Consider the following 14,459-nt stretch of genomic DNA (forward strand, 5'->3'; position numbering starts at 1 on the left):
AATGCTGTAGTTTAAACACAGGTTTTTTTAGAGAGAAGAAAAACAGCAACACCCCACATTTCAAAATCAGAATAAAAAACAAGATTCATGTGCAGCTATAAAATGTAATAGTTATTTTACACTATACAATTTTGTTGGTAACTGGCAGGAAATGAAGACAGTTAAATATAGATTTGGCTGTGAGGTTAGGAAACTGGGCTTGTGGCCAGTATTTCAGAAGCTAATGAGAAAAGCTCTCTCCTCTTTCCAGCGACTACTGAGGTGTGAATGTGTGCCATTATGAATGTTGAGCAGGTTGTTGGCCAAAAGGTGTGTACCTCTCCGGATAAATAAAGGTCACTGTCTTTGTGCACTGGTTTCCTAATGAAATGTCAAATTACAGGCAGTGATACACCAAACAGCGTGTTGGCCAAACCACAACGAGCAACAAGTTTCCTATTTTCATGCCTCTTGCTAGGGAAACGACCCGATAGATTTTTGACCCTCAGTCTCAGTCTGTCGCCTTATAGCAAGCAGGTAGTTTTTTCCCCGTATACACTGTGGCTTGCTGGATCACCGCCCTGCCCGCGTTCATAAAATCAATTCTGTTTTTGCCTCAACGCCGCCAGCCAACAGAAGTTACAGCCAGTTATGTGCAGTCGCGCAAAGACGAATAGTCACGTATTTAAATCTTTGAAAGGGGCCGGGAAGAGCTGCACTTTGGCGCAGAGGAATGTGGCTCTTACTGGGCCTCGGTAGGAGGGAGAGTGCGCCAACAGGACGGAGAAACACAGCACCGCTGCGTCTAACAGACACAGTAATGGGGAGGTGTGAGGCTGAATAAGAGAATCGCAATTGAGAGAGAGTAATGCTTTCCTCTTGCTCTCTATTCCTCTTTTCTCTCTCTGCCGCACACGCGACGCATTAAATGTCTGTCTGCCTTTTCTCTCCCACCCATTCACACACAGCACAGCACACACAACACACACACATATGTAGGTACAGCTTTGTTATCCAGGGACTGAGAGTAGATGAGTTCCATTACCCTGCCATGTCATTGACAATGCTCGACTCACCTCCCACACACGCATACACACACACACACACACACACACACACACGCAGCACCACCAATAAACACCACAAATACGGACACGCATACAAAACAACCTAAAGGCCTTCTATAAGTGTGGATCGGGTTTCATTCTCAGGACCTCATTAATTCCTTATGGATGCTCATATTGATTGAGGCGGCCTCTGGTCTTGTTAATTCAACTCAGCCCAGACGGGTTTTGATTCAGTTTGAGTTGTGCTAAGGTGACTGCTACTTGTAAGAAATGGGTGAATAAAGGCAAAAGCAGCGCACAAGAAGAGAGGACAGAAAGAGGGAAGATGTGAGAATGAGGGATCAAGGGAAGAAGTCGAGTGGAGAGGAGATGGTGAACGAGAGGGAGACATAAGGATAAGGAAGGGAAAACATAAAAAGATAAGAATGGCACAATGAGATAAATTACATTACAAAGGGAAGGAGATAGTTAAATAAAACGTTAGGGAGGAGAAAGAAACTTGAAACTTTTTTGATGAAAAACAGAGAAAGCGAATGTCATCATCAATTGCTGATTTCCATCTTGATGCATCAAGGAGGTTTTGGTTTCCCCTCTGTTCGTTTTTCATTCGCTCATTATGCTAATGAGTCGTTACATAAAAACCCTCTGAATAAATTTGCATTTGTGGAGGGTATTTTGCATGTTTATGCATGTCTTTGTGTTATGTGTATGTGTGAGTGGGACTTTGTGTGTATGCATGCATGTCTTACCGTGCATGGAGGGCCAAATGCAAATACACCACCCGTTTTTGTTTCATCGCCACTTGATGAACTTAACCATTACTCTGCAGCAATTAATTACACTGCAGTCATTAGATAAGCCACATAGCTTCATATATATATATATATATATATATTTAAATATATAAAAAGGAAGAAAAAAACACTGGAGAAACACAAAAGAGAGCATCTGACTAGCTAAATGAACATTGATATGAGATCAGATTAAAAGGATATAACTGCACAAGACAAATAGTCATTAACACAGCCATGTGACATGAGTCAGAAAGAGGACAAAGTCTATTCTGTCTGCCCGGGAACCTTTCTTACCTTCCCCTCATACATGGAAATGCCATTATCAGTGGCTCAGAAGATGTAAAGAAGGACAATGTTGTTCTTTTCTTCTGTAACTTTGCTACCAGGGCGAGAATGGATTGAGAGGAGTTATTTGTCAGTGTCAGGCTGAGTGCTCTGCTGCCTCTCTGATGGTCAACCTGTCTTTCCGCAAAGTTCTTTTTCAGTGTTTTTCATCTATCTTCTCTCCTCTTTTATGCCCTTTTCTTATTTGCTTAACCTCAATTTTCTTTTTTATATGTGACTCGTTGGCTCCCTTTCTTTTTTTCTTTTTTTTTTTTTTTTTACTTCTCCCTGAGCAAAACTCTACCTATATTTCTACTTTCATTTGTCTCAACCTGTCCCATCTCCCTTCACCTAATCTCTGTTACACACATCTATTTTCTTCTGCCATTGTGGATGGAGTTCCGTACGTTGACTGTGTCTTAAATTCAAAATGGCTCCAGCTTGGAAAATGGCTTCCTACTTCCTCCCTTTCCTCTTAACCACTTCTTCTTTTCTTTCTCTCAGGTTTAGAAAAAGTCGGTCGCGATTCCAGTTACGAACAAGAGGGGAAGGTTCAGTTTGTGATGGACGCTGTGTACGCCATGGCCCACGCTTTGCACCGCATGCACCGGGAACTCTGCTACGGCTACCCGGGCCTCTGCCCGCGCATGCGCAACAACATCGATGGCAAAGAGCTGCTCAGCCACATTCGCGCTGTCAGCTTCAATGGTGAGACTTACACTGGATTTACTCTGATGCAAACATATTGATTTCCCCTCCATGGTTTGTTATTCTTGAATCGTGGGTTAAGTTACCTCAATGTACAAAAGTGCTGCTGTTCAATATGAGAATGCGGAAATATTTCATTTTGCAGGCGGAAATTCATTCAAATATTGATTCACTGACACAATCGTGAACATACGCAGAAAAAGATTACTGTGGATGGAAACATTCATGCATACATACGCAGACACGCCGCACCTGACTTCTAGACAGAAGCACAGAGATGAACCAGATGAAAGATCTGTAATTAAATAAGAGACTTTTCTGCAAGTTCATGCATGCAGACACAAATGATGTCATAAGGAAGAATATTATGCTATATCGCTGAATTATTCCAGTCATTCAAATCAACAATATGGGTTATTCCTGCAGCACAAAAGGCGAAAGGGGAACATAATTAGAGTCTACATAATGCTTAGACACTGTACAGTAATCCTGTGGCGTTTATCCACCCTGACTTGACTCATTCTGCTCGTACTTTAACAATGCTAAGCTCAGCTCCTCTTCTAATTTGTTATAATCCCGATCATGAAAACACGTCATGCCGCTTTTCACCTTCAAACTGAAGTTAAGCTCGCTGCTTCGCCCACACATCGCATCTGTTCATCTGTTTGCATTTTGCTTAATGCCGATGGTGATTTGGTCTTGTATCACTTTGAACCTGTAGCGCTTAATCTTTCAACCCCCCACCCCACCCCACCCACCCCCCCCCCCCCCTCACCTCTGTCACTCCTAACACATCTTTGGGTGCGTCAGTGGCTGCTGTAGCGCCATAATTAGTGGCTGGATGTGACACATGTTTCCAATTTGCTACGTCTGTTCACCGCACTGAATGGGGGGGTGGGGTGGGGTGGGGTGGGGGGTGAAAGATTAAGCGCTACAGGTTCAAAGTGATACAAGACCAAATCACCATCGGCATTAAGCAAAATGCAAACAGATGAACAGATGCGATGTTTGGGCGAAGCAGCGAGCTTAACTTCAGTTTGAAGGTGAAAAGCGGCATGACGTGTTTTCATGATCGGGATTAAACAAATTAGAAGAGGAGCTGAGCTTAGCATTGTTAAAGTACGAGCAGAATGAGTCAAGTCAGGGTGGATAAACGCCACAGGATTACTGTACAGTGTCTAAGCATTATGTAGACTCTAATTAGTTCCCCTTTCGCCTTTTGTGCTGCAGGAATAACCCATATTGTTGATTTGAATGACTGGAATAATTCAGCGATATAGCATAATATTCTTCCTTATGACATCATTTGTGTCTGCATGCATGAACTTGCAGAAAAGTCCTTTATTTAATTACAGATCTTTCATCTGGTTCATCTCTGTGCTCTGTCTAGAAGTCAGGTGCGGCGTGTCTGCGTATGTATGCATGAATGTTTCCATCCACAGTATCTTTTTCTGCGTATGTTCACGATTGTGTCAGTGAATCAATATTTGAATGAATTTCCGCTGCAAAATGAAATATTCCGCATTCTCATATTGAACAGCAGCACTTTTGTACATTGAGGTAACTTTAACCCACGATTCAAGAATAACAACCATGGAGGGGAAATCAATATGTTTGCATCGAGTAAATCCAGTGTAAGTCTCACCATTGAAGCTGACAGCGCGAATGTGGCTGAGCAGCTCTTTGCCATCGATGTTGCTGGCCATGCGCGGGCAGAGGCCCGGGTAGCCGTAGCAGAGTTCCCGGTGCATGCGGTGCAAAGCGTGGGCCATGGCGTACACAGCGTCCATCACAAACTGAACCTTCCCCTCTTGTTCGTAACTGGAATCGCGACCGACTTTTTCTAAACCTGAGAGAAAGAAAAGAAGAAGTGGTTAGAGGGGAAAGGGAGGAAGTAGGAAGCCATTTCCAAGCTGGAGCCATTTTGAATTTAAGACACAGTCAACGTACGGAACTCCATCCACAATGGCAGAAGAAAATAGATGTGTGTAACAGAGATTAGGTGAAGGGAGATGGGACAGGTTGAGACAAATGAAAGTAGAAATATAGGTAGAGTTTTGCTCAGGGAGAAGTAAAAAAAAAAAAAAAAAGAAAAAAAGAAAGGGAGCCAACGAGTCACATATAAAAAAGAAAAATTGAGGTTAAGCAAATAAGAAAAGGGGCATAAAAGAGAGAAGAAGATAGATGAAAACACTGAAAAAGAACTTTGCGGAAAGACAGGTTGACCATCAGAGAGGCAGCAGAGCACTCAGCCTGACACTGACAAATAACTCCTCTCAATCCATTCTCGCCCTGGTAGCAAAGTTACAGAAGAAAGAACAACATGTTCCTTCTTTACATCTTCTGAGCCACTGATAATGGCATTTCCATGTATGAGGGGAAGGTAAGAAAGTGTCCCGGGCAGACAGAATAGACTTTGTCCTCTTTCTGACTCATGTCACATGGCTGTGTTAATGACTATTTGTCTTGTGCAGTTATATCCTTTAATCTGATCTCATATACAATGTTCATTTAGCTAGTCAGATGCTCTCTTTTGTGTCTCTCCAGTGTTTTTTTTCTTCCTTTTTATATATTTAAATATATATATATATATATGAAGCTATGTGGCTTATCTAATGACTGCAGTGTAATTAATTGCTGCAGAGTAATGGTTAAGTTCATCAAGTGGCGATGAAACAAAAACGGGTGGTGTATTTGCATTTGGCCCTCCATGCACGGTAGACATGCATGCATACACACAAAGTCCCACTCACACATACATAACACAAAGACATGCATAAACATGCAAATACCCTCCACAAATGCAATTTATTCAGAGGGTTTTTATGTAACGACTCATTAGCATAATGAGCGAATGAAAAACGAACAGAGGGGAAACCAAAACCTCCTTGATGCATCAAGATGGAAATCAGCAATTGATGATGACATTCGCTTTCTCTGTTTTTCATCAAAAAAGTTCAAGTTTCTTTCTCCTCCCTACGTTTTATTTAACTATCTCCTTCCCTTTGTAATGTAATTTATCTCATTGTGCCATTCTTATCTTTTATGTTTTCCCTTCCTTATCCTTATGTCTCCCTCTCGTTCACCATCTCCTCTCCACTCGACTTCTTCCCTTGATCCCTCATTCTCACATCTTCCCTCTTTCTGTCCTCTCTTCTGTGCCGCTGCTTTTGCCTTTATTCACCCATTTCTTACAAGTAGCAGTCACCTTCAGGCAACTCAAACTGAATCAAAACCCGTCTGGGCTGAGTTGAATTAACAAGACCAGAGGCCGCCTCAATCAATATGAGCATCCATAAGGAATTAATGAGGTCCTGAGAATGAAACCCGATCCACACTTATAGAAGGCTCTTAGGTGTTTTGTATGCGTGTCCGTATTTGTGTGTTTATTGGTGGTGCTGGTGTGTGTGTGTGTGTGTGTGTGTGTGTATGCGTGTGTGGGAGGTGAGTCAGCATTGTCAATGACATGGCAGGGTAATGGAACTCATCTACTCTCAGTCCCTGGATAACAAAGCTGTACCTACATATGTGTGTGTGTGTGTGTGCGTGTGCGTGAATGGGTGGGAGAGAAAAGGCAGACAGACATTTAATGCGTGCGTGTGCGGCAGAGAGAGAAAAGAGGAATAGAGAGCAAGAGGAAAGCATTACTCTCTCTCAATTGCGATTCTCTTATTCAGCCTCACACGCTCCCCATTACTGTGTCTGTTAGACGCAGCGGTGCTGTGTTTCTCCGTCCTGTTGGCGCACTCTCCCTCCTACCGAGGCCCAGTAAGAGCCACATTCCTCTGCGCCAAAGTGCAGCTCTTCCCGGCCCCTTTCAAAGATTTAAATACGTGACTATTCGTCTTCGCGACTGCACATAACTGGCTGTAACTTCTGTGGCTGGCGGCGTTGAGGCAAAAACAGAATTGATTTTATGAACGCGGGCAGGGCGGTGATCCAGCAAGCCACAGTGTATACGGGGAAAAACTACCTGCTTGCTATAAGGCGACAGACTGAGACTGAGGGTCAAAAATCTATCGGGTCGTTTCCTAGCAAGAGGCATGAAAATAGGAAACTTGTTGCTCGTTGTGGTTTGGCCAACACGCTGTTTGGTGTATCACTGCCTGTAATTTGACATTTCATTAGGAAACCAGGTGCACAAATGACAGTGACCTTTATTTATCCGGAGAGGTACACACCTTTTGGCCAACAACCTGCTCAACATTCATAATGGCACACATTCACACCTCAGTAGTCGCTGAAAGAGGAGAGAGCTTTTCTCATTAGCTTCTGAAATACTGGCCACAAGCCCAGTTTCCTAACCTCACAGCCAAATCTATATTTAACTGTCTTCATTTCCTGCCAGTTACCAACAAATTGTATAGTGTAAAATAACTATTACATTTTATAGCTGCACATGAATCTTGTTTTTTATTCTGATTTTGAAATGTGGGGTGTTGCTGTTTTTCTTCTCTCTAAAAAAAACCTGTTTTAAACTACAGCATTTTAATGATGTCAGGCTAAGACGTGTCTAACAATTACTACCGAGGCCTTAAAGGTTTTTTTTTTTTTACTCTGAGGTTTAAAGGTCTTGTCATGCCCTGGGGTTATTTTGGTAACAGCCTCAGTAATGTGATTGATGCTACTAAGCCCCGTCAAAACCCTGTGTGCAGCAGGGTGAGGTGAACACTCCACCTGACCAACCACTGTGTCTGGTGGAAACAAAAACCAATACAGGAGTGCAGCAAGGTGAAGCTGATGCAACTAACTGACTGGCTAACTGCCTTGATAGATCCAATTGGGAGTCAATTTACTGCCTTCGTCACTAATCTCTAGCAACTGATGCCCGAAACAGTGAATGGAGATCTACCATTAAATAAAGAACTCATGTGGAAGTCGAACACTCGGGCGTGTTCCAGCACTTAAATCTGTGCGGAGCGACGGTTAAAATGGTACAGATCAACCATTTAAGCTATAGGCTGAAATAAGTGTCATGTAGAAAGTCATTCATTCACTGCAAGCAAGTTGTTAGAAGAATGTGTTTTTGGGGGAATGAAACAACAGCCTCCTTTAACTCAGTCGTTTGTGTGATGTCCAATCTCTGTGGCATGATATGATGCTGTGGCAGCTTTCAAGTTTATCTCCTAATATACCGAGGATTTAACTAAGAGCTATGGTTTAATTTGGCTTTGCTGCTAAAAGACACAACCTGGACATCATTCACACATTAAGAATACTATCTTTGGCATTCAGCCGCTTGATGCACAACCTCCACTAGCTCCACTGCAGCAACTTCACTTCTAGGATTAAGGGCCTTGCTGAGTGCTTCAGTGATAGTTTTAAAAGTTAAACTGATATATAATATAATAACATAATGATAATAATAATAATATAATAACTTGGCATCCCCTGAAAATCTCTGCGCTCCAGTGGTTAAACATGACCTTGCTGCAGTGATGTAGATGTGTACCCTGTGACATCACCGTTGGGCGTGGCTACAGGTGTGGCAAAACGCACCGGTGAAACCGGCTTGAAACCAAAGAGAACAGTCGAACTCTGCTTTTCAGTCCGTTGCTAAGTTTCTATTCAAACTTTATAAAACTGAAGCAACATAAAACTAAGTATTTCACCCGTGAGTGGTTAAATTTGAAGTGAGATTCAAATGAAAAGACATGCGTTTGCCTTTGAATATGCTTGGTGTGCCCAGCCAATCACAAATGAAACCCGCAGCCATCTAATTTATACACACTTTTATGCATAACATCAGTTGTTTTGCCAAAAGTCAGATAACATGTGGTCTGCTTTCTCTGCTGGGACTCTTTAACTTCTGATATTAACGCTCACACAGGGACGCCATATGGCTCATTGTCTCACAGACAAATGCAAATCCATAAAACTCAGACATCTATGCATGCACGCTCACTCACATCTGCAGTTGCTGATTAAGTGAATCATCTACTGCATTGCTTCTAGTGCATCAGAGGACAATGCATCCTGTACTTAAGGCCTGTAATCTCTGAAAGTTTCTTAAATGGTAATATGGCATACTTCTATTGCACTGCATCACAGGAATGTAACACAGCAAAGTGAGAAATATGAATTTAAGTATGGCGAAATTGGTCATTCATACCACATAAACCAGAAAGCTGTACATAATACTGTCTGAGGACAGAGCATTCTGAAATATCTCTATACAGCCTCACTAATCAACAAAAGGCCCTTGAGCTGACTGCCTAATGTCCTATCATAATCACAGACCTAATTATGCTAATAGACCATAAATAAAGCTAAACAAGACATTAATTAGTAAATGCTTTCGCAGTATTGTACCTTTACACAGCACACGGGCAGCATTAATGTGACACTCCAACCAGAATAAATCTTTTAGTATCTAAAACGTACCTCATGACAGTTTGGACAGTGATTGCTTACAGGTTGTACGTAAATCCTTCATGTCATTTTTCATTGTGGAAAAGTTTTAATTACAGAGGAAAGTAATTAGTAGAAGAAGTATTAAAACATCCACGAAAATCTCTTATACTTCGGTAAGAAAATTCCACTTCTCCACTGTCTGTCGCGCGCTCAGCACGTGGCTAAATGTGCTGCTTTACTTTGTAGCTCTGTAGCTTATGTAGTAAGGCTGTTACACACAACTATGTTGGCATTGTATGTAGACATGGAGCATACTGATATAAACGCACAGGAGGAGTCAAATATATTTCAGTTACATCCCCGCAGGTCCTGGACGTGAATGTAGCGTCAGAGAGATAGTGAGCTCTGACGAACGGACGTTCAGTTTTGGTTGGAAATGAAAATCGGGTTGGCTAATTGACATTGTGATGTTTAGCGGACGTTGGGTTTGCTCACAACTAGAATGTTGGTATTTCATTTTTTTCAGATGGCGTTGTCTTGGTTACTGGGTTTCGATTTTGGTTACTTGACCACACAACTTATACCCAGCTGTCGTCAGTATTCTACATCAAATTGATGCTGGCAGTTGACGTCCTAACATAAAATTTTGGTCGCCCAACGTCACAACCTACATTAAACCAAATATCAATGGTTACCAGTGTTGGTGGGTGGCTGCATGCCTGCGAAAACTTGTACAGTATGTACAGTATATATAGATTTTCATTGCTATTGACAGTGGTGTAATTGCATAGTGATATTTTGAACTTCTTCAAAACATCTGACACAATGCCAATCAGGTGTCTCTTTAAAATGGTACTTAAATTAGTTAGTGAATGTTGGGGTAATGAAAGAAACAAGCTGCTTGCGCTCATCTTGCAAATTCAGCTTAGAAAAACTTGGTTGTTCAATTAGGGGAAACTCATAATTGAACTGAAACACTAAGAATTCTCTGTTTGTAAGGAGAGACCTGAGGAGGAGTAAAGATGCTTTACAAATGGCTAGAATGAGGATATCAATAGAAGAATATTGATAGAAGAATTTGTCTTGACCTGTAAAGACTAACCTATAAATATCAGATTACTGAGTGGAGCCATTATTTGTGACCAGAATCATGATTACACAAAGCCAGAGTGTATTGCATGTGTTACGGGTGCACACTTGTTTGCATTCAGCGTGAGTGCACGTTTCCATTCAGAGAAAAAAAAAATATAGAAGCAAAAGCACTGTACTTTGAGCCATAGATCAACGTGTCATGAGATAATGAGAATTTCTCTCTGCTGTTCTTATGAGATGTGAAACGACACGATGCATCATTAATCAGCATATCGCAAGAAAATGCAATCCTGCCTTGAGACAGTTAAACGACTGGTGCTGTTATGAGCAGTGCTAACTGGGAAAACACTACTGTCTCTGTTTCCTGGGATTGCGTCAGGTGTTGTAACCAGAGCAAGGGGTGTGGGTGTGTGTGTGTGTGTATGTGTGTCTGAGAGTGCGAAGACTACAATACAATACAGCTTTTATTGGATCTATCTGCCCATTGTCTGCAGCCAGTAACAGCCTGTCACATCAATGAAGCGGCCACAAATTCAGCTGTTTCATCTCTGCACATAATGTGCGCAGGTGTGAAATAAAAAAAAGACGTCTTTTACTGGCTCTTTAATATCTGAAATAATATTTACTATTCATTACAATACACTCTCTCTTTCTGTGTGTGTCTGAGTGAGAACAAGAGGAAAGTGGAAGCGATGAGAAGGGATGAAGGGGAAGATGGAGGCAGAGACACAGAGATGCACAGGGATGGATTTTGGTGTATTAATATGCACCCTGCCTGTCTTATACGCATTACACTCTATTTTCCAGCCGGCAGCTCCTAACTTAAATTCAGCCTTTCTGCTCATCGTTAATGACATTGAAGACCACAGGCAGCTTGGATGGTCGGCTACTTGGAAAGGGACAATTTGCATCGAAAAAGATTTGAAGAAAAACTCTGAGAGGCAGAAGTACAGATGAAAAGTAACTTTCATGTCTCATAAAAGATCTGCAAACCAAAAAAGTGCACGAGGATGCAATCATTTCCCTATCTGCCTCCGAGTCATTTGCATATTTTTGTGGTTGATTATTTGTTCTTGTTGCATAGGCATGCAGGGCAGGGCGCTGTGTTCTGTTTCTGGATCTGTACAAATGTGTTCCTGATCTCGGTTCTGTTTAATAAAAGCCACAGGCAGTGCAGGAACTTTGTTCAAAAATGATTTCATGATGAAAGTTTTGTTTGAAATTAAGATAATCTGCTGTTTGTAGATCCTGACACCTGCTATTACAAACTGAATGCTAGCAGAAAATGTCACCTTTAAAGCCAGTACTTTAAAGAGGCCTCTGAAGATTAAGACATGGTGGTATTTTTTTTATCATTATCATTGTTCAAAATTGATACTGCATTCTGAAATAGACCTCCTCGGATATCTTTTAAACAACATGACACCCTACTTGAACGGTCTGACCTGGCACTTCAGCATCAATGCAGAGGTGGTGGCACAGTACTATGACTCACACTGGTAAGAACATCAGGGTTAGAGGACGGAACAGCAATCCAAATATAACCTTAAGAGTAGAAGTGAAGAGCTGAAACCTATTGTCTAACAAGCTGAAATCTTGGAGAAAAACTCAGATTCTGGTCATTATTTGTCATTATTTGGATTTTGGCATCATCATGTTTAATTATGAGTTTCTTCAAAGACCAATGCATTATTTTTTGCACGTACATAATGTATAAAGACTAAGCATTGCAACATTTATCCTGGATATATATGAACACATACAGATGTTGACTGATTTCCTGTGTGACTTCCAGGCAGCTATTGGTTCAGGCCAGCAGTGTATTAAAGCGCAGGAAAAAAAAAAGAAAAGAAAAGGAAATTGCTGTAAGGCAGCCGTATTTTCAGTCTTCATTGTGGGAGTTCTTCACAAGAACCCGAAACTTGAACGCACCAACAAAGTCCCTGCACATACCTGCATTACCATACAACAACAATGTAACTTTGATAAAACTATAAAGTGAACAAAATGTTCACAGCAAACCAAGTTTTTAGTTTCTGCAAATTGCTTTTTCAACTCTCAGTATAACAACTTTTTATTACCTAATTACTTCCCATAATGTATCAATACAGAAAAAAAATGCTTTGGAAAATGGTTAGGTGCAATGTTCAGGATTTTTAATATATATGCAAGATCACCATTATGGTTCTTTAATCTTCTAATCACATCTAATCACATTCAAACCCGGGAATCATCCTTCTCGCAACCAATCTGCTGGTGTTTGGCCACTGGAAGTTAAGTGCCTCAGGTGCCTTCTCGAGTGTTGCAGACTTTATTATACATGCTACATATACAGTAAGGTTTGTGCTTACTCTGATTGAGAAAGGATTAAAATAACATTGTGTTCCATTAGAGGAGGCTGTGTCTTCAGTCCTGCCATCACCACGGCGTTAGAACAAACAAACACTTGTTAAGCCGCAACACTCAAAGTCATGCCCCGGAGCTCCTGGATCATTTACCAGGAGACTCCACAATGAGATTTGTGCCGGAGTAATATGTGCTTCACTGCCTCGCGAGTGAAGCCAGTGCTATGTCTAATGCAAAACACAAACCGATACAGTGGCAGGCAGTGAGGTGAGGCTAATGCAAGAATGCTGACTGGCTAAGTGCCTTGATGGATGCCTTCATGGACCAGTGTGCCAGCCAGGTTTTACACACACACACACACACACACACACACACACACACACAGTGATTGATGGTACCATGGATGACAGACAGACTAATGATTCGGACAAGCTCCTTAATTAAACATCAATTAGGAACACATATTTAGTTCCCTCCTTCTCCACTCCCGTCGCCTAAAAGAAGATTTTTTTTTTTTCTCCCCTCTTTCCTTTTCTTCCCCTTCTCTCTGTTTTCTCAGGCGGGCTCACATATGCATATACGCACGCATTCATTTTCCTTTTTAAGATGCAGATTAGATAAATCTGGGAATAATTAAGCGGGGAAATTTATTTATAAATCTCAGAATAATGCAAATTTAGTTCAAATGGCAATGAATGCATTTCCATAAAGGTTGCTTAATTAGTTTTTTTCTAATCTATCAAACATGTCTGAAGCCGTCAGGGAGATGACAGGATGGGGAGATGCTGCCCACATACACATCATAATTCATAGACATTATGCAGTGTCATAACAATACACATACATGCACCTGTTTTTGCTTAAATATGTTTTTGCTTTATTCGCAATAACCCGCCCACGAAAACCCACATGTTACACAACACGCACCCACAGATCTCTTGTTATAACCATACTTTTTTCCTGGCTCTGCACTAGCTTCAGGGCTAATCTGCCAAGACAGAAATGAATAATCAATAGGAGAGAATAGGAAATGAGCATCAGACAGAGATTCTGCTTTACATGATTTGACAAGAGAGCAGTGAAGCCAAGGGTTATGTCAATACACTGCTGCACAAATGCCAGCCATTAGATTCAAGTATGTGTCTGTGTTTGTACAAATGTGCCGGTGTGTCTGTCAAGAAGTCAACCGTCAATTCCCAGGGAAACATTGGCGCAATAAATCAGTTTTCAGTTTTTGACGAGAAAATGTGGGAACGCCGGAGTTTGTTAAAAGGCTGGTTTGATGGCAGAACAGCAACTTTCTATACAAAGAAAGTTCCCGTTCATTATCTTTTTGTAGTTGTTGCCATTGCTGGGATCTGGGAAACTGGTGTCAGTGCTGCTAATAGCAGTTAAAATAGATTATTATGTAAACCAAGTCGAGGTAAGTTTAAAATTGTATTGAAATTGTAAATTGACTTGCTAAAAGTCCCAAAAAACATCAAGCAGTGTAGGTCAAAGTTTGAACCCACGGGGACTACTGTAAAATTGTTAAACATGTTACAGAGTTTGGAAAATAATTCCAATGTTTGCCTTCGCTTTCTCCTTCAAATATGTTTTGCTAACCTGAGGGTTTGCTGAAGAGCCAGATATTTCCCTCAGGAGATGTTACAGATCATCGAAATGGAGCTAAAAGAAAGTGAATACTGAACTTCAACTTGGCCAGAAACAACTTCAAATCAATGTTAATGTTGCTCCAGAACTGCTGGATGCTTAGTAAGCAAATGTTAGCAACTTAACACCTCCTGACCTCCTG

The 14,459-nt window shown here is 41.3% G+C and overlaps 1 protein-coding gene across 4 annotated transcripts in view; it reads right to left on the bottom strand.

The window, feature by feature from the left end:
• LOC111224565 (metabotropic glutamate receptor 8-like) overlaps nucleotides 1–14,459 on the bottom strand; it is a 236,060-nt gene that overhangs the window by 44,325 nt on the left and 177,276 nt on the right. For all 4 annotated transcript variants that reach the window (XM_022749107.1, XM_022749106.1, XM_022749109.1 and 1 more), the window contains exon 7: nucleotides 4,518–4,721. In XM_022749107.1, the coding sequence (XP_022604828.1) occupies nucleotides 4,518–4,721 (204 nt within the window). The remainder of the gene's footprint in view (nucleotides 1–4,517; nucleotides 4,722–14,459) is intronic.

This window comes from Seriola dumerili, unplaced genomic scaffold (assembly GCF_002260705.1).
Source record: "Seriola dumerili isolate Sdu_G_001 unplaced genomic scaffold, Sdu_1.0 BDQW01000138.1, whole genome shotgun sequence".
NCBI lineage: Eukaryota > Metazoa > Chordata > Actinopteri > Carangiformes > Carangidae > Seriola > Seriola dumerili.